The sequence below is a fragment of the Colossoma macropomum genome, unplaced genomic scaffold, assembly GCF_904425465.1.
Source record: "Colossoma macropomum unplaced genomic scaffold, Colossoma_macropomum, whole genome shotgun sequence".
Classification (NCBI taxonomy): Eukaryota; Metazoa; Chordata; class Actinopteri; order Characiformes; family Serrasalmidae; genus Colossoma; species Colossoma macropomum.
In genome coordinates this window covers 9,511,448-9,531,340 of record NW_023494796.1, presented here as the reverse complement: position 1 = coordinate 9,531,340, position 19,893 = coordinate 9,511,448, and the positions used below count along the sequence as shown (strand labels likewise).

Sequence of the window (19,893 nt, the reverse complement as noted above, 5' to 3'; positions counted from 1 at the left end):
GAAAAGAGTGGATAAGATTGACTTTTTGGTCATGGAACTAGCTGCAGAATTGCACCCCCAGTAGTTTAGCCAATGATATTTAGAAGCCTCCTAAAAGACAACAAACACATTAATAAACGTCTAGAAAATTAAGACCTTCAGAGTCACAATGTGAAATAGCTGACACTTTTTTTTTACCAAGATGGAGGTGAAGCAGTTCATGATGAACATTAATAACCATAGCCAACTCATGAATATAAATAATGATGTGTTCCTTGTTAGATTAGTGTGAGCTGATTAATTCCAGCGATGGAGGAGTTCCTGTAGAACACCAGTGACATACTGAACTCATGATTGTAAAGGTGATTAACTGTGGTAAATTAGCTGAGTGCGATGTATCTCGTCCAGGCTGGACTTATTATTATGAAATGGTTTAACATGTTGAACTTGCTACCTGAGCCTCCGTCTGATGTATCTCTCTTGGCTGTGTTCAGATTGTGGTCGAGGAGTTTCTGGAGGACATTAACAACATGCTGAACTCTGGAGAGGTGCCCAGCCTGTTTGAGAAGGACGAGCTGGAGTATGTTCTGGCCGCTACACGGCCCAAAGCCAAAGAGGCCGGCATCGCCGAGGGCAACCGCGATGAGGTATGGGCTGGAGAAAACAGGGAACATAAGGAGTCCTTACATCATTCATTAAGCCATTCCATCCAACCATCATTCATCCCTTTGTTGAACTTTATGTATGTACTGTATGTGTGTACATGTGTATGATTCTCTCCACGCCCAGGTCTTCCAGTACTTCATCTCTCGTGTGCGGGAGAAGCTGCACATTGTGTTGTGTATGAGTCCAGTGGGCGATGCCTTCAGGTCACGATGCCGTATGTTCCCTTCTTTGGTCAACTGTTGTACCATCGACTGGTTTGTACAGGTCAGCATCACCAGCCCCTGCATTTAAACCTGCTACTTAGTCAGTATTGATTAACTTGTGCCATTCACTGCATGACATTTATTTACAATAGCATAAAGGTTATATTACTAATACCAGTCAAGTACTGTATTGCAGGACTTGCAGTGTTGTAGGCCTGAGCTTTATAGCTAAAAACATTTTCTATATCATTAACTATAGATAATTATTGATAATTATTAAGTGAATTTTCTGATTAATAAATTACATGTCTGAAACACAATTTACTTTATAGCTGCAACAGCCCAGTAGCATCTATAATAAGATCAAATTGCGCTTTTGCCTCATTGTGTTTGCATTTATAGGAGTTCCCATCTCAAAAAACTCAAAATAATAGGAGATTATAGTAACGAAGCACCTGTTCACATTTACCGAAGCTGATAGTAAACACTGACTGTGCACTGTTTAAAGCCTGTGATAAACTTCTTACATTATTCTTACTTTGATTAAGGAAATGAAAAATCTGAAATTGTTTTAGTAAAACAATATTTTAAACTGCTGCTGCCCACTGGCGAAAAGTGTCGGTAGACTGTCAGTAATGATCGCCTCTTTTAGTAAACATGCTCCTTATTTTGGGTGCTCTGTATGACTTCTTATTTAAGAAAATTGAACAGTTTCACACAGTAGAGCCTTGTTGTGACAGTCTCCTCTTGTTCCAACACCACCTCTTGCTTCTCCAAGCTCTTAACTCTGCAGACTGTCCCATTGGTTTATGGTGCTGTGAGTGAATGGCTAGACTTATGCTACCCCATGTAGTGAACAAAAGGACATCGCCACCTTGTGTACTTAAATAGCAGTTATTCAAGCTTCAGCCTTGTGCTGCTAATATCGTGTTGAGGAACATAATAGCAGAGTCATTTGATCGTAAATACCTCGAATGATTATTAGATTATTCGATTTTTTGATCTCAGTAATTAGCATTACTATTTTATTGCCCGTACCGGCAGTGCAGTCTAGATCCCAGAGCATTGTTCACTACAAATCCAACCTCATTCTCACAGTGTATCTAAGTGCTTTATCCACCTTTGAAATGCTTTTCTTATACTGTACACTGTCTTTTAACATAAAAGCTGTTCATTCTTTGCTGTCCTTTGGACTGTAATGTGGAAGAGTGAAGTGTAATAGTTGTGGTAAATCGCTCACCACTCTAAGGTCAGTATCCCCATATGCCTTTGGCAGTGGTCTCAGTGACATTACTGTCTGTGGCTAAATGAAGAGTGATGGATGTAATTGTGTCTGGTGTCGTGTCCTCAAAGCAAGCGTGCAAGAGCAAGAGAGAGAGAGAGAGAGAGAGAGAGAGAGAGAGAGAGAGGAAGCGTGTGTTTGGCTGGCATTCTAATTGGCCACAGACGCTTTAGGGCCTCTTATTATTTCATGCATACATCGGCTTCTGCCTGCATCTATCAATCTCTCACCCTCTCTCTCTCACTCTCTCTCTCTCTCTCTCTGTTTCTCTCCTGTTTCTCTCCTCTGTTCGGCGGGCTAACGAGGCACATGCTGACTGATCTCCGGCTGTTTGGACAAGAAGGGTGTTGGGATAATCACTGCCAAGACTGTGTGTGAGGGTCTCTGTCTATGTACTTGTCTTTTTACATAAGTACACTATATATATATATATATATATATATATCTATATATATATATGTATATGTTCTTTTATGTGACATGGTTAAAGATTGACCCCCCTCATTACCTGAAATGGCCATGACCCACTGGCAGTTTTGAATGCAGATTTTTTTGCCATTTTTTCATAATGCAAGTCTTTAGCTACACAACCGTATGGGATCTTTATTGTCGTGTTTTATCCTTCATGTGCCACACATTTTCAATGGGAGACAGCCCAGTCTAGCACTTGCACTCTCTGATTGCACAGCCATGCTGGTTTAACGTGCAGAATGTTTCTTGCTATTGTCATGTTGAAATAAGCAGGTACACCCCTGAAAAAGACGGAGTCTAGAAGGCAGCATATGTTGCTCCAAATGTGTACACATTTTTCAGCGTTAATGGTGCCTTTACAGCTGTACAAGTTGTCCATGTCATGGGCACTAATGCTCCCCCATACCCTTTTTGACAGACCCTGGCTTTTGAACTTTATGCTGCTAACAATGTGGATGATCCTTTTCTTCTTTGGTTCAGAGAACACAACGTCCATTATTTCCATAAATAGTCTGAAAGATTGACAGCATGTGTTTTCACTATGCATCAGTCCACTTCAGGTTGCAAATTGCAAGTGGTGAACCTTGACCCATCCTTGCTCATGAAGGACTAGGCCTTCACTGGATGCTCCTTTTATTTCCAAGCATGATCAACTACATCAAGATTTTGTAACATTTCTTTACTTTCCTAGCCCTAAATTGCCCAGTCCCATCTTTTTTGGAATGTGTTACAGGCATCAATTATATTTTTAGTTCTTTTAAGTGATTTCAGTAAGTAAAATGATTTCACAGTACTGCCAGATAATTTTGCTTGTACTAAGAAATAAGCTTCAGACAAGCAAAATGATCTGCCAATGTAGTGAGATAATTTGACTTACTAAAATCACCTAAAACAAGTAAAAAATGTCTAGAAGTAAATCATCTTATAATAAGCATATTAGGTATATATTATATAACATATATTTAAAATAATTTCAATTGACAAGATACTATTTTTTGCAGTGCATTTCAGTTTAAATGAGCTTGCATGCTTACTTGTTAAAAAAAATTGTTTATTCAAGAATAAAGGAAGTTTAATGCATCTTTTATACAGGAATAGAAAACACTTTAACACACAGAAAGCTCAGATTCTACACATTGATATGTTTCACTGTGGCCGATGTGAACATGAACACACTGTAGTACCTCTGGCTGCAGATATAAAAGAGTTTAAGGCGCTATTCTCTGAATGGATCTCTGGCAAGATGCTCGATTCAATAGGGTCAAGTGGTTAAACGGTAGATTAGGTTGTTCAGAGTGGTTTGATGTGAAATGCTCTGTTAATAACTTAATAACTAAGAAGTGGTGGTGATAGGAACCAGATGTGTGAAGAGTTTAATGCCTCTAAAAGCTCCCTCTCAGAGAGTCATTACATGAAAAGGATATGAATACATTACCTAATGCATGAAATGTTGTTTTATTATAGTTTTGAGATATATAATTCAGGGAACTTTTTTACACGTGTAGGTTCACTGGTGGTTTTGGATAGTAAATAAAATGATTATATTTGCGTTGTAGACATTGTAACCCTTGGGGCCGTATTAGTCCTAAGTTAAGATCTGACAAGCTCAAAATAGTAACGTCCTCTCTTAATTTAAGAATTATATCTTACTTTTCAGCATCTTATTTCAAGTTAGCAGATCCTAATCCACTCAATCATGGTTGATAATCAGTTGTTACAATTGTCGCAGTGTCTGTTTTCAAAGTGAGCCTCACACCTGTAGTAAAAAGTTCAGAGCAGTGCAGAGAATGGTTTTTATGGATGCTGTAGAGAATTCTGAAATGAAATGTCTCAGTGGCATCTATAACAGCCTTTTCTTAAGCTCTGTAATGAACTCAAGTGCTATAGGTTTTACCATTACTGAAAAACACCTACTAGCATCTGAACATAATAGATTATTGAAACTTGAGTCTACAGATATGTAACAAGACCTGACCAATTGTTGCTGTCGGAAGAAAACCTTGTATCTCCATTTTTGTTGTTTTTCAGTTTTTGACATAATTTGAAAATGCCTGTTGCTCTTTACATTGTGTATAGGTTTTATGAGGAATGGACCAAAAGAAATGGCCCAAAATGACTTCGAAAAAAGGTCTGGTTCTATTGACTTACATTAAAAGTAGAGTGGTTTTTTTTCCTTTTCCTGTAAAGTCATAATTTTATCATCATTTTTAAAGTCATCATCAACATGATATTGTTTGATAAATAAAACTAGGGGTGGGCAATGCAGCAAAAATATCATACCACAATACTTCAAGACATTTTCATGATACACAATATGCATCACGATATTTAGTTTTCCAGAGATTTAATACGTTGGAATAGACAAAATAGAACCTGTAGTGCCACAAATAAAAATATCATAAAAATAATGTACCTAGAACTTCAGTGATTTATATTGAATGATTTACAAACTGTGCTGCACTAAATCCAATTAACCAGGCCAATTTTGGCCCTTTTTGTAATGAAACATGTAATTAGTCAGTGTTCTTTAAGTACTGACAATATCTACTTCTAGAAGGCCTATGTGATGATTTTTCTCACAAAATTGGTCCCCCATTGTAAATCTAAATGTGATTGGTTGATTCCACTGTCAGTTCCTAATCATGTTAATCTGGTACATTAGGCCGTCAGTGCAGCACCTGAAGCCCTAACCAATGGGAGAGGAAGGCTGTTTCTACCTAGATACCATGGAAACAGTCCTGTTTAAATACAACCATTGCTACAAACTCCAGCCACCAACTGAAAAAAAGCAACCTGTCTAGGGGAAGTTTAAAGCTTGTCTAGTTAGGGTCCCTAGCCTAATGGCTATGCGTTGCAATTACTGAGCACGGAAGTAAGGTGTGTGAGGCTAAAGTGTGTAAAGTGTGTCCATATAAGCTGAAGGGGGTTCACCTGTCTCACCTGAAGATCCCTGGCCAACTTGATCCCTGGCTCCGTAGCCAGACAGCCCAAGCATTGAGATGACTAAGTTGAAAATGGATGAGGAGTAAAGGCACAATAGTAGTATTTAATAGTTTCTAGTTGTTTGGTGAGGGATTTGGGTGCTCCTCCGCTCCACCACATGTGCTGCTACTCAGCCTCCAGTTTCATTATGTATAGAAAAGATAGTGAGTAGAAAAGAATTTTATATTGTGATAATGTAACTGACAAAATTCATACCCTGATTTGATTATTTCTCATGAGCAAAAATGTATGTAATGAATATTTATGAGCAGTATATTAATATATGATATAGTGGACTATTATTTTTTTCTCTCTCTGTGTCTTCAGCCATCTCTACCTTTTTCTCTTAGTTCAGTTCAGTCCAGAAATGCTATATTGCCATGAATATTTCAAATGACATTACTGCTGAGCAAAGTACAAATGAAAGGACAAAAGTATTAGCAAAGTTATTAATCATAAACGCTAACTCTCCCCCTCTTTCTCTCTGTCAGTGGCCACATGAGGCTCTTCTCTCAGTGTCCCAAACATTTTTCCAGAATGTGGAGTTTGGCAGTGAAAAGATGAAGAGTTGTTTTTCCGAGATGTGTGTGGAGATCCACATGAGTGTGACAGACATGGCTGAACGTTTCTACTCAGAGCTCCGCCGTCGCTACTACACCACCCCAACCTCCTACCTGGAGCTGATTAACCTCTACCTGAGCATGCTGGGGCAGAAGAGACAGCAGCTAGAGGCGGTGAGGGTCATGAACTCATATCTTGACCCACAAGCTTCACAACCTCTGTACACACACAAACCAGTCCCTTAAGTCCCTACGAACTCCATATCTTTACCACACGCATGACACCACAGCCTCTATAAAAATCAGACCACGTGTGACCCCTCAACCTCCCTATACAGCTAGTAGTTACACAAACCTTGCTAACACAAACTATAACAGCTAGAGGTATAGTCACACAGACCTCTGGGATATGACCCTACAACCTCACTTCATAGCTTACAGTCACATACGGTTCAGGCATAAGACACTGCAACCTCAATAAATGGCTTATAGTTACAAAAGCTTCAAGGATACAGTCCCGTAACCTTGAACCTCCACAGCTCAAAGTTGCAAAAAGTTAAAGGATATGATCCTGTAACCTTGTCACACAGCTTAAGTTCCGCAAGGTTCAGGGATATGATCCTACAACCGTCTCACACAGCCATACTATGTGTACTCTATGGCTTACAGATACACAAGCTTCAACCCTTCAACATCCTAAATACATAGCTTACAGTTATACAAACTTCAGGGATATGACACTATGACCTAACTGCATGGCTTACACTTACAAAAGCTTAAGGGAAATGACCCTAGAACCTCCCTACATGGCTTACTCAGGCTCCAAGGATACAGCCTTACCACACAACTTACACTTACCACAAGTTTCAGGGATATGACCCTACAACCTAATCGCATAACATAGAGTCACTTAGACTTTAAAAATATGACCCTAGAACTTGTCTACATGGCTTACAGTTACTCAGGCTCCAGGTATATGACTCCACAACCTCATAACACATTTAGACTTACTTTTAGTTACACAGTGGTATACAAAACTATGATACATGTTAAATATAATGTGTGTGTGTGTGTGTGTGTGTGTGTGTGTGTGTGTGTGTTGTCAGGCTCGTGATCGAGTGAAAAATGGACTGACTAAGTTGTTGGAGACCAATGAGCTGGTGGATAAGATGAAGATCGACCTTTCTGCTCTGGAGCCTGTGCTCAAACAGAAATCCATTGATGTCAACGCTCTTATGAAGAAACTTGCTGTCGACAAAGAAAAAGCTGACCATGTGAGTGTGTGTGCATGCACACAATGCCTGGCTTACTTAGTGCATTTTCAATTTACTGACGTTGCACTCTTCCATGTAATTAAACCATAATACTTTCTTTGCAATATACTCTACACAGTTATAACACTTTGAGTGAAAATCTTCTCATTACACCTGCTTTTAGCCATTGACCTTTGATCCCTCCCAGGTGCGCAGGGTGGTGAAGGAGGATGAGGCTCTGGCTAAGGTGAAAGCAGAGGAGACACAGGCCATTGCAGATGATGCCCAGCGGGACTTGGACGAGGCCCTCCCAGCTTTGGAAAGTGCTAATAAGGCACTGGATGCACTAGACAAGGCCGACATCTCTGAAATCCGTGTTTTTACCAAGCCGCCTGACCTCGTCATGACAGTCATGGAGGCTGTGTGCATCCTGCTGAACAGCAAGTGAGTGCCTGCGCTGTTTGTGTGTGCATATTTAAATACAAGATCATGTCTGGCTCTTAAGAGGATCTTAGAAGAGCTTCCTGTAACTCGTGACCCGATCATATGTAACCTCACAAGCTCCATACAGCTAGTAGTTACATAAGCTTTGAAACTATGACCCTACAACCTTGCCAACTTGTAGTTGCGGTTACATAGACTGGCTTACATGTCACAAAAGCTTCAGGGATATGACCCTACAACCTCGCTAAATGGCTTACAGTTACACAAGCTTCAGGGATATGACCCTACAACCTCACTACATGGCTTACAGTTAGAAAAGCTTTAGGGATATGACCCAACAACCTCACTACATGGCTTACAGTTACATAAGCGTCAGGTATATGACCCTACAACTGCACTACACGGCTTACTGTCCCACAAGCTTCAGGGATATGACCCAGCAACCTCACTACATAGCTTACAGTTACATAAGCGTCAGAGATATAAGCCTACAACCTCGCTACATGGCTTACAGTTACACAAGCATCAGGGATTTGTTAAAACAGCTTGTAGCAATTCACAGCTTGTTGCATGTTGAGTAGGAGTTGAAATTTAGGTAAGGTAATGCAATTTTGGCACATTTTGTTGTGACAGGTTCTGTTAAGGATAATAGGGTTAGGCAAGGGCCTCAGGGGCCAAAATTCCTAATGGCTCCTCTGGACACATATAAAATACCCAGTTGGAAGTTAAAAATCATAATGCTCTGTATTAGCTGGGACTGAGTTTCTTGGGCACTGTTATTGTGTTTATAATTCATTATGTTAACAGTGAACAATAATGCATAACAAACATGATCATGAAGTGTACCATATTTTTATAAATATATTCAGATATGTTTATAATTTCTTATGGGTGCATTATAACATGTTATGAATGTGTTTATTGTTTCTTATAGCCATAGCATTTATAGAAATTATTTCCCTATTTTCCAACACCTTTACATCTGGCTAGTTAGCATGTCTGACCCCTCTGATCTGATCAGTATTATGATCAAAGTAAATCAGAAATTGAATTGGCCTGAAAAAAAACGTTGATTAATCCACCCCTGCTTTTTCCCCTCTCTCTCTCTCTCTCTTGCTCTCTCTCTTGTTATCTCTGTGTACACTGTCTCAACGTGTCTAATATCATTTGATATTACTCCCCCAAGTTGTTTAATATTTCTGGAAATGAAAGTCATGCTGAAGCTCAATTACAGTTGCCCAAAGCCGTCCGTCCTTTTTTCTGAAACAGAGTCATAGTTCACTCTTAGTTTGACTCAAAAGCCAGTGAACAACTCTCTGCACAGACTATACAGCGTTCAGATCTGCTGGTCTTCTTTGTATTGGATGCTGATAAAAATGTAATCACATTAATGCTTTATTTATATTCTCATTCTCTGTTATTGGCTTGATTATTTTTTCATCATCATATGTTTGTAGAATATTTCACAATCCTGTAAGAGTACAACAAAACTTTGCTTGCCTTTTTAAATTTGATAATAAACAGCAAATGTTCCGGTTCCTTAGGAATTCCCTAGCAAACACACATAATAGTTGTTTGTGGCTGAGGTTTGAAAATCACGAAAGGAGTTAAGACTACATTTCCCATGATTCTCTATCCACAGGACTGACTGGGCCAGTGCCAAGCAGGTGCTAGGCGACTCCAACTTCCTGAGGAAGCTGACGGAGTATGACAAGGATAACATCAGGCCTCAGATCCTGCAGAAGCTGCAACGCTACATCCAGAACCCAGACTTCGTTCCTGAGAAAGTGGAGAAGGTGTCCAAGGCCTGCAAGTCCATGTGCATGTGGGTGAGGGCCATGGACCTCTACTCCAGAGTTCTCAAAGAAGTGGGACCCAAACGAGAGAAACTGGCTGCAGCTCAGGTGAGTTATTGCACAAGCTATTGCTGGTGGAATGGAGGAGTTTGTTTGGTGGATGGATGGATTCAAAAATGCATAGATGAATGGAGGGATGATGATTAGATGGATGGATGGATGGATGATGGGTGGATAGATGGATAGATGAATGGAGACATGGATAATGGGTGGACGGATAAGTTTATGAATGGCTGGATGGATGAAGCATTGGATAGAGGGATGGACGGAGATAAGGACAATGGGTGGATAATTAGGTAAATGGATGGCTGGGTGGATGAAGGAGTCGATGGATAGATGGATCGGTGGATGGATAGATAATGTAGTATGGACGATGGGTGAATGGAAGATAAATTACTGGGTGGTTGGATGGATGAAAGTGTAGATGGATTGATGGGTGGTGGTATGATGGATTTGTGGACAGGTTAATAGATGGTTAGATGGATGTAGGTATGGATAATGGGTGGATAGATAGGTTAATGGATGTGTGGATGGATGGATAAGTGGGTGGATGGATAGGTAGATGAATGGATAATAGATGGGTAGACAGGTAGATGGATGGAGGTATGGGTGATGGATGGATGGAATGGTAGATTGATGAACGGATGGGTGGATCAATGAGTGTATGAATCCATAGGTTCATGGATGGATCGATGAATAGGTGAGTGGATAGATGGATAAGTATAGGGATGGATGGATGAAGGAATCATAGAAATAGAAGACTTTTTGGATGATAAGAAATAAGGATGGTTGCAGTAGTAAATAAAACCTCTATTCATATTCTATTAGGGTGGATGGATGAATGGATAAATAAATGATAATAAAACAGACCAGTTTCAAAACATATGAGATAGATGGATGATGGAAATAGACCGTTTGAATTATATGGAATAGATAGATGAATGATAGAAATAGAGCAGTTGAAAGTCTGTGGGATGTATTGGGAGCAGTAAAATTCCATGGCACAGATAGTTGGATGGGGATTCATTATAAGATATTAGGAGTAGAGAGAAGAGTGGAAGTAGCGCAGCTCTGATTTGGATGAGGATGTGAGATGTTATGAGAGTTGTCCTGAATTGCTCTCTGTCCTCAGACTGTGCTTTTATCTAGATTACTCTCTCTGCAGGAACAGTGTTGTGTTCTAGACTACAGTGCTTGCTGTGTCTCATTGTGTTTGTGCTGATGTATTTTTGTGGTTGTTCTTGTTGTTGTTTATAAGGCGGAGCTGGATGCTACCATGGCGACTCTGCGGGAAAAGCAGGCAAAGCTGCAGGAGGTGGAGAATCAGATCAAAGTTCTGCAGGAACAGTTTGACTCCAGCCTGGCCGAGAAAGAGGAACTGGGTACGACAGAGAGAATACAGAATGAGAGAGAGAGAGAGAGAGAGAGAGAGAGAGAGAGAGAGAGAGAGAGGTGGGGTGGAATAATAGGAAGGGGAGAAAAAAAGGAGGAGAAATAAAGAGAGAGAGAAAAAGAGAAAACAGAGAGAGAGAGAGAGAAGATGGAGAAAGGGAAGACAAATGAAAGAGGAAGAAAGAAAAGGATAAGGATAGAGTGAGAGTAATTGGAAGAGGGAAAAGGGAAAAGTGAGTGCGGGAGAAAGACAGGGAGCAAAGAAGAGAGAGAAAAAAGAGAGAGACTGGAGATAGAGACAGACAGAAAGAGGAAATAGGGAGAAAATATAAAAGAGAAAATGGAGCGAGAGAGAGAAAAATAGAAAAAGGAAAGAGGGAAAGAGAAAAAGCATGAGAGAGAGGGAGGAAAGAAAAATGGCAAAAAGAAGAAAAAAGAAAAGGCAAGAGAGGACGAAAGGAAAGGATCAGCATAAAAATAGGGAGTGATTGAAAAAAAAAGGGAATGAGTGAGCGAGGGGATAGAGAGAGAAAAAGAAAGAGAGAAAACAGTAAAGGGAAAAAAAAGAAGGCTGAAGGGAGAGGAGGAAAGATTACAGTGTTTATACTGGACTGTATAGTACATGTAAAAACAGACAGCAGTGCTCCTGCAATAACGGTTCAGAGTCAGTTCTGCATCACTCAGCATGTGTGTGTTTATATGTATGTGTGTAGCTAAGACTATGGCTCTGACGGAAGCTCGGCTGGGCCGTTCGGGGAAGCTGACCGCAGCTCTGGGGGACGAGCAGGTGCGCTGGCAGGAGAGCATCACCCTGTTTGAGCAGGAAATCAACAACGTCATCGGAAACGTCTTCATCGCTGCTGCCTGCGTGGCTTACTACGGAGCCTTCACCTCCCACTACAGACAGCTGGTAGTGTTTAAACTTTTGTGTGGGTGTCATGTTGAGTGTGTTTGTTCTAGTGAAGAAACCTTAAAAAGTCCCATATTCTACATAGTTTTTTATTATTTTTGTCCCTTCAGACTTCAGGAATGATATACGTATAGTACTGCAAACATCAGAGACCATCCTTCATTTATTTAATTTCCAGTCAAAACAGCGATGAAGTACAAGTTCTGCATTTTTCAGGAGATATTAGATATAAGATGGCAAGATAAAGGACAAAGTTTAAAGAAAGAAAGTGACAAAAGGCAGTTTCCAAAACTGGAAATTAAAACCTTGAGAAATGGGACTCCTAACAACCACCTGCAAGAACTGGTAGACCACCAACACTGTCCCCATCAGATAAACAGGACTTGATTCATCCACTCAAGTTAAAAGAGGCACACTATATTTAACATAATTTGGGTGGTTATTAGGACATGTGTTCATGGCTGTGACATCACAACCAGCTTGTGCTTTTTTGCAGCTTAGTTTCCGTGTATGGACTGAAACCTCAACAATGTTTTTCATAGCTCACCAAACTTTTTTCAAACATTTTATTGTAAAAACAAAGCAAGGACAATTTAGCTTTCTGTGCAGTGAGGCCTTTAAGCTTTCTACGTGGAAAAGAATCTTTCTCTCTTTTCTTTCCCACTCTGTGAGTAATGCCACTTGTAAAAAGAGAACAGATGACCCAATCACACTGTCCCCACCTGGATAAGCTCCTGCTGTTCTCCAGCATTCAAGGTCACTCTCACAGTACATTTTTATCAGCCTACATATTTCGGCCCAACACCTCCTCAGCAGTGGATATCACTCTATTTTTGATGTCTTGACTAGAACAGGTAGTTTTGCCAAAACCAAGCAAATGGACAAAAACAACACTTGCGTGCATATCAAGCCAAAATGCTTGATTGAGTCAACAACAACAATCCAAACGTCGACTTTGTGATCCAGAACTAATCGTCCAACATCGGTACCTGACCTGACTAATTGCTCTTGTGGCTGAATGCAATCAAAACCTCTCAGCAGTGTTTCAACATCTAGTGTAAAGCCTTCCCAAAAGAACAGAGAGCAAATGTGGCAAACTCCTTATAAAATCTTCTGATTTCAGATGAAACGTTGGATGAGCAGGTGTGTAAAAACCTTTGGGCGTGTAGTGTATACATATGGGACATATTATTACCTATAAATACATTACATATCATTGCTGTCGCAACAAACCTCATGTCCATTTTTGTAATTTTTAACTTTTTTGTATTATTGGAAAACTCCAGTTACACTTCGCACTGTGTTAAAATTTCATAATTAACAAACTGACAGAAATGGCCCAGAATTACTTCTTTAAATCTTATTACATTAACCTCCATTACAAGTTAAGAATGTTTTTTTTCTTTCTATTATAAAGTTAAAAAAATATATTACATATGGGACATATTATTACGGTAACACTTTCTATGAATGTCACCTTTGTAAGTATCTATAAACACATTCATAACATGTTATAATGCATTCATAAGACATTATAATCATAGCTATAAATATTTATAAAAATGCATTATATGTTATAGCCATGTTTATAATGCATTATGAATTGTTAACATAATACATTATAAGTACTGATCATAACAAATTATAAGAGCTCATAAGTCATATTTGTCCGCTCTAAGTAAAGTGAAGTGTACTGTACTAAAGCCTCCTCCAGTGTTAAGAGTGAGGCTTCAAGTTGAAGTATTTACTGAAGGATTTACTGAAACACTAAAACATTCACAATAAAGCACATTACAGGCTTCAAATGTCAGAGTTTAAACTAGAGCTGCCATCAGTGTTTTACCCAATGTGAGAAAGGTAATGTACACCACCGTTAGCTTGGTATTTGTCTTTACTTTGCAGTCTCCAAGCTGGGACTGACTTCTTTGGCACTGACAGTATAACATGTTATTAACACTACTTATAATGCATTATATTAACAATTCATAATGTATAATAAACATGGCTATAAAGTGTAATTCAGTGTAATTCTTTTTTATAAATATTTATAACCACGTTTATAATGCCTTATGAATACATTATAACATGCTTACAAATGTGACATTCATAGAAAGTGTTACCATTATTACAATGGTATTATAATTTCAAATATTACATATTTAATTGTATTTTTACTTATACGTAGTTATATATGGGACATATATATTTAACCCAGTGTCCTGAGATCATATATAAACAGGGCTGTTTGTGTGTCTGTAGCTGATACAGAAGTGGATTTCGCGCTGTCAGGAGCTGGGCATCCCCATCAGCGATAACTTCAGTCTCATTGGAATCCTTGGGGACCCCTATGAGATCCGTCAGTGGAACGCAGAGGGTCTGCCCCGGGACACTGTCTCCACCGAGAACGGAATCCTTGTGACCCGCGGCCGCCGCTGGCCACTCATGATCGACCCTCAGGATCAGGTGACCTTTCACCCCTCCCGGAGCATGATATTATTACATCATTTGTGACAATCTGTTTTTGAAGCTATGCAACTGATGCACTATTGTTCCTTCCTTATTTCTTCTGTTTTCTTTCCTCTCACACACAAGTTTTTTCAGTGTGAATGGTGTGGGAATAATGTGAGTGTGGAAGAATACTTTCAGCCCCAATTTCAAGCAACAGTTTGCTGAATTATGAATGAGATTCAGAAGGTAGTTGGGATTGTTCAGAGGCAAGAGCAAAATGTGAATAGAAGTTGATGAAATCAGTGTACTCCGTCTACACCAGTGCTCTGCAAGAACGTGCATGGGGGGTATTTTGGTGCTCAGGCTTTAGCAGAGCTCAGTAACACTGAGATTAATAACTGATCGTCACATTGATTTATCAGTCTACTCAGGCTTTAGCAGAGCTCAGTAACACTGAGATTAATAACTGATCATCACATTGATTTATCAGTCTACTCAGGCTTTAGCAGAGCTCAGTAATACTGAGATTAATAACTGATCGTCACATTGATTTATCAGTCTACTCAGGCTTTAGCAGAGCTCAGTAACACTGAGATTAATAACTGATCGTCACATTGATTTATCAGTCTACTCAGACTTTAGCAGAGCTCAGTAATACTGAGATTAATGTCTGATCATCCCATTGATTTATCAGTCTACTCAGGCTTTAGCAGAGCTCAGTAACACTGAGATTAATGTCTGATCATCCCATTGATTTATCAGTCTAATCAGGCTTTAGCAGAGCTCAGTAACACTGAGATTAATGTCTGATCATCCCATTGATTTATCAGTCTAATCAGGCTTTAGCAGAGCTCAGTAACACTGAGATTAATGTCTGATCATCCCATTGATTTATCAGTCTACTCAGGCTTTAGCAGAGCTCAGTAACACTGAGATTAATGTCTGATCATCCCATTGATTTATCAGTCTACTCAGGCTTTAGCAGAGCTCAGTAACACTGAGATTAATAACTGATCATCCCATTGATTTATCGGTCTACTCAGGCTCTAGCAGGAATGTCAGAGTATGGACAGAACCCATTTTTTTGGATTCTTTTTTAGAGTACCTATTACATACCATGTGCTGATAATAAAATAGTTAATAAACAAGAAGTGATTGTGTTTCTAAAGATAGTATTTTTTTTATTTTTTCATTTAGTGGGTAAGTCTTTTAAAAGTATTCTTCTAAAAATTTAAAAGGTAACTGTATTCTGATAGATATTATTATTAGGGGTCAGTAAAGCCAGCAGGAACACAAGGACGGGTCAACACTGGGAGCTGCAGTGCCTCACTTTCTTTTTCTGTTTTAGAGGAGGCACTGCTGTTTTACAACACCAGCAGAACAACAGGGAAGCAGTCCAGAACACAATCAGCCAGCTTCCCTGCATTAACATACAGATGCTTGGCCCCCTCCGTCTTCCTCTGACTTTTCATTACAGCTGCCTGTGATTGTGCTCCCTTCCTCCTTCGGCTCCTTGTCGTTTCGGGTTTTTCTCTCCCTCCATCTCTCCGTCTCTCCTGGGAGGCTCTCCGCGGCTCTTCTGGGAGAGAGACGGAAGCACACGCGCACACACGCAAACAGCCGTTTCCACTGATATTTACATACTGCCCTGATCTCAGCTCCACTCAGCTCATCTCGCTGGCATCCTCTCTGGCACATTCTCCTCTGATCTCGCACACACGCTCCTCTCTTCATCTCAGCAGCGTCTCCTCTGGCCCAGACTCTTTATATAAGAACCCACTGTCACATCCTTCGCATCTCGCATGGCACATTTCAGCTCACAAGACACGCGCACACGCGCTATTTCACTTGACAGTTCTGACACTTCAGCCTGGTCAAGCAGCTTCATCTCCTCCGTACACATCTAACATGTTTGTGCTGCCGCTGAGGCTGACCTTTTTCGCACTTTTCCTCTTCTGGCAAACGTCTGCTCGCAGTGGGGCTACGCTCAGCTCTGGTAAAACACACTCAGCTTATTCAAGAAGAATGTCCTCAGAATTAATTCGAAAGATGTTCTTTTGGGATATTTTTCCCAACAGAAGGTTATAAACGTGGTAGTTTGGCTAAAAATAACAAATTTACATAGTTTACCCCATTGGAGAAACTGGAGCTACAAGGCTTATGTAGCTAACAATTTATGGAAGGCAATTCCTAAAAGAATTTTGGGGGGGCTGGGGTCAAACAGACAACCGATGATGGACCCTTTTTTTTTTAGATGTGTCATTTTATATTTTGATTATCTTCTCACTGTCTACCTTCAGTGTTGTCCATTTTTATGGAAGCAGTAAAGTAAATACCTTTCCTTCTTATTGGCCTGGCTGCATAACAGGATAAGTCTGATAAGCCAGGTTTTATTATTTTCATATATTACATAATATTTTCATTATTTTCGTCTTGTTTTGCTTTTCAATCAATTTTTGCTGGATGTTTAATAAAAAAATACAATTTTGTATAATACAAACATTTTTAATATTTTACGATGATGTGTTCCCTGGATTTTAAGCTATAGGAGTGAGAAATAGAAGCCTGGACCTGCTCACAGCTCCTGAGCATTTTAGGAGGGTACATTAAAAGCACTCATTTTCCATTCTTTGTATAAACTTGTTTAAAACTTTGCTACAACTTTTAATGCATTTAGATGAAAATATATTGATTCGTATGTTGATGCAAACCAAAGGGATACGTCAAGGTTAAACAGTGAAAGCTCTATAGCCTTCTCGGGGAAGCTGTGTGCATATCTGAATGCTATTTGTGTGAGAGTCCATCTTCATGAAGTGCATTATGATGATCTCCTGTTCTCCTTTCGCTTCTGGAATCAGGCGAATCGCTGGATCCGAGCCAAAGAGACAAAGAACGGTCTGAAGGTCATCAAGCTGACAGACGCAGGCTTCCTCCGCACCCTGGAGAACGCAATACGCCTGGGCATGCCTGTCCTACTGGAAGAGGTGAACGTTGACCTCCTTGGTTATCACCTTTTCTCACCATCAAAACTCACTAACAGTGAATTATCACTCCTGTTTGGATTTGAACAAAAATATCAAAATCTGAACATGTGAGACCAGTTACAGTTTCTTTTTCCGGCTGCTGTACTGCCAAATCAGGACCAAAGATTACTGATAAATAACTACACACCACAGTGACCGCTAACAGCTACATGCATCACAGAACACATTTGATTCCAGCTATCAATAGTCATTTGACTTTGTGCTCTCAGATATGAGTCTTTATCCTCTACGTGTGTGTTTTTGAGTAAGAGTTAGCTGGAATCAAGCCTGTACTGTGGAAGGGGTCACTGTCAGCCTGCTAACTAAGCTAGAGGCCAAGATTAGCTTGTCTTATTGTATTGTGACTCATCTGATCTGAATTTTGGTCTTTCACAGACTAACACTGCTTTGGCTTGATTTGATTGCTTTGGACTGAGAGCCTTGTTGTGGACTGATTGTGGAATGGGGCTATTGATTGGCTCTGGCTGTTCTCTGATTGAAGCATTTAATAAGTTGTTTTAAGGATGAGTGCTGTTTATAGCTGAAGTGTTTTCATTATTCCAGTTAGTTCTTTTTCAGCGCAGTGATGGACACACATGTAACACAGCATTAATGACAGACATTTATGACCACACAGGATGAATACTGTCAATATTATTAGAGATAGCACCAGTCTGATACCCTGTATTAGTATTGGATCAATATTAGCAATTCTGCATGAATGAATCAGATTTGTTTCTATAGCAAATATAGCTTGAAATGTCAGAAAATTGTTTGTCGACCAATAAAACAACACATTAAGTAGGTTTTGTGACAACAATGCTATCTTAAGGTTAGCATAAGAATGAGTAGTGAGCTAAGTATTGGAGTACAAGTGCATTGCCTTTATTTTTAAATAACCTAATTTTTCACACATTTGCATTGTAGGCAGTATTTCTGCTATTAATTTTTTGGTGAAAGAGTTGAAATAGCTCATTTTAAACTTTTAGGGTATCTTTTAAAGAAAAAAGTATCAGATGATACTTAAGATTTCGGTCATGATATACAGTTGTATGCAAAAGTTTAATCTCCTGGACAAGTTACATGTTTTGTTGATTTTAAATTAACACCACCTTTACAGAGAACAAACTAAATGTGGCATTTTTAGTACACAATTTCTGTTTATTTGCTGAGTGTAACATATGAAAAATATATATATATAAAATATAAATTTAGCACAGGCCACATTCAGTAAATAAACAGTAATTGTGTATTAAAATGCAGAAGTGTGTTCTCTGTAGAGGATGTGTATTTATTTTCACTCAGAACTTCAACAAAATATTAACATAAACAGTTGCACTATATGGCCCAAAGTATGTGGACACCCTTCACACTCATTGCTAATAGGTGTATAAAATCAAGCACATAGCCATGCAATCTCCATAGACAGTCATTGACACTTAGTGAAATCAGTTATTGAAATTTCATTTGACTGGGACGCCCAAACTTTTGCACACAAATGTATGTATTGGGTGTCGAGCCATCTATGATTATTATGCATGTCATTTGTCTCTTTGTGTTTGTGTACAGCTTAAAGAAACTCTGGACCCTGCTCTAGAGCCTGTTCTCCTAAAGCAGACGTTCGTATCGGGCGGCAGAACGCTGATCCGCCTGGGCGATTCCGACATTGACTACGACAAAAACTTCCGCTTCTACATGACCACCAAGATGGCCAACCCCCATTACCTGCCTGAGGTGCGTGTGTGAGAGAGAGAGTATTGCCTTATAGCAGAGTAAAAGAACTAAAACTGTTGGATATACCCTGGCGGTCAAGGTCACTTTGTCTCATTTTGAAATTTGATTTTCATCCTGTTGCTTTTCATTAATTAATAAAAAAACTTGCAAAAGTTTTAACATAAACAGTTGCACCATATGGCCCAAAGTATGTGGACACCCTTCACACTCATTGCTAATAGGTGTATAAAATCAAGCACATAGCCATGCAATCTCCATAGACAATCACTGACACTTAGTGAAATCAGTTATTGAAATTTCTGCTCTGCTAGATCTGCCCTGGTCAACTCTAAGTACTATTAGCATCTATGAGCAACAACAGCTCAGCCCCAAAGCACAGAGCAGTGCTGCAGAGTGCTGAAGCGCATATCACATAAAAATTGCCTGACCTCTGTTGCGTCACTCACTACAGAGTTCCAAACTGCCTGTGGTAGCAAAATCAGCCTAAGGATTGTGCATTAAGAGCTTCATGAAATGGGTTTCATTAAGCTTCTGATGCAGCTGCCCAACGCCAAGCAGCTGCACTCAAGCCTAAGATAACTTGAGTGGTGTAAAGCACACTGCCACAAAGTGTAGACCCACCAATAAATCCTTAGAATTTAGCATGAGGTGTGCCCAAATTTTTGACAGACAGTGTATTCACTGTAAAAG

General features: G+C 39.6%; 1 protein-coding gene across 1 annotated transcript in view; it reads left to right on the top strand.

The window, feature by feature from the left end:
- The window catches only part of dnah6 (dynein, axonemal, heavy chain 6), a 139,079-nt gene that overhangs the window by 79,733 nt on the left and 39,453 nt on the right, over nucleotides 1–19,893 (top strand). Inside the window, exons 48-58 of the mRNA XM_036582911.1 lie at nucleotides 474–626; nucleotides 769–909; nucleotides 6,075–6,317; nucleotides 7,250–7,417; nucleotides 7,605–7,840; nucleotides 9,483–9,744; nucleotides 10,955–11,078; nucleotides 11,802–11,998; nucleotides 14,258–14,461; nucleotides 17,305–17,430; nucleotides 19,039–19,203. Coding sequence (XP_036438804.1) covers nucleotides 474–626; nucleotides 769–909; nucleotides 6,075–6,317; nucleotides 7,250–7,417; nucleotides 7,605–7,840; nucleotides 9,483–9,744; nucleotides 10,955–11,078; nucleotides 11,802–11,998; nucleotides 14,258–14,461; nucleotides 17,305–17,430; nucleotides 19,039–19,203 — 2,019 coding nt within the window. The remainder of the gene's footprint in view (nucleotides 1–473; nucleotides 627–768; nucleotides 910–6,074; nucleotides 6,318–7,249; nucleotides 7,418–7,604; nucleotides 7,841–9,482; nucleotides 9,745–10,954; nucleotides 11,079–11,801; nucleotides 11,999–14,257; nucleotides 14,462–17,304; nucleotides 17,431–19,038; nucleotides 19,204–19,893) is intronic.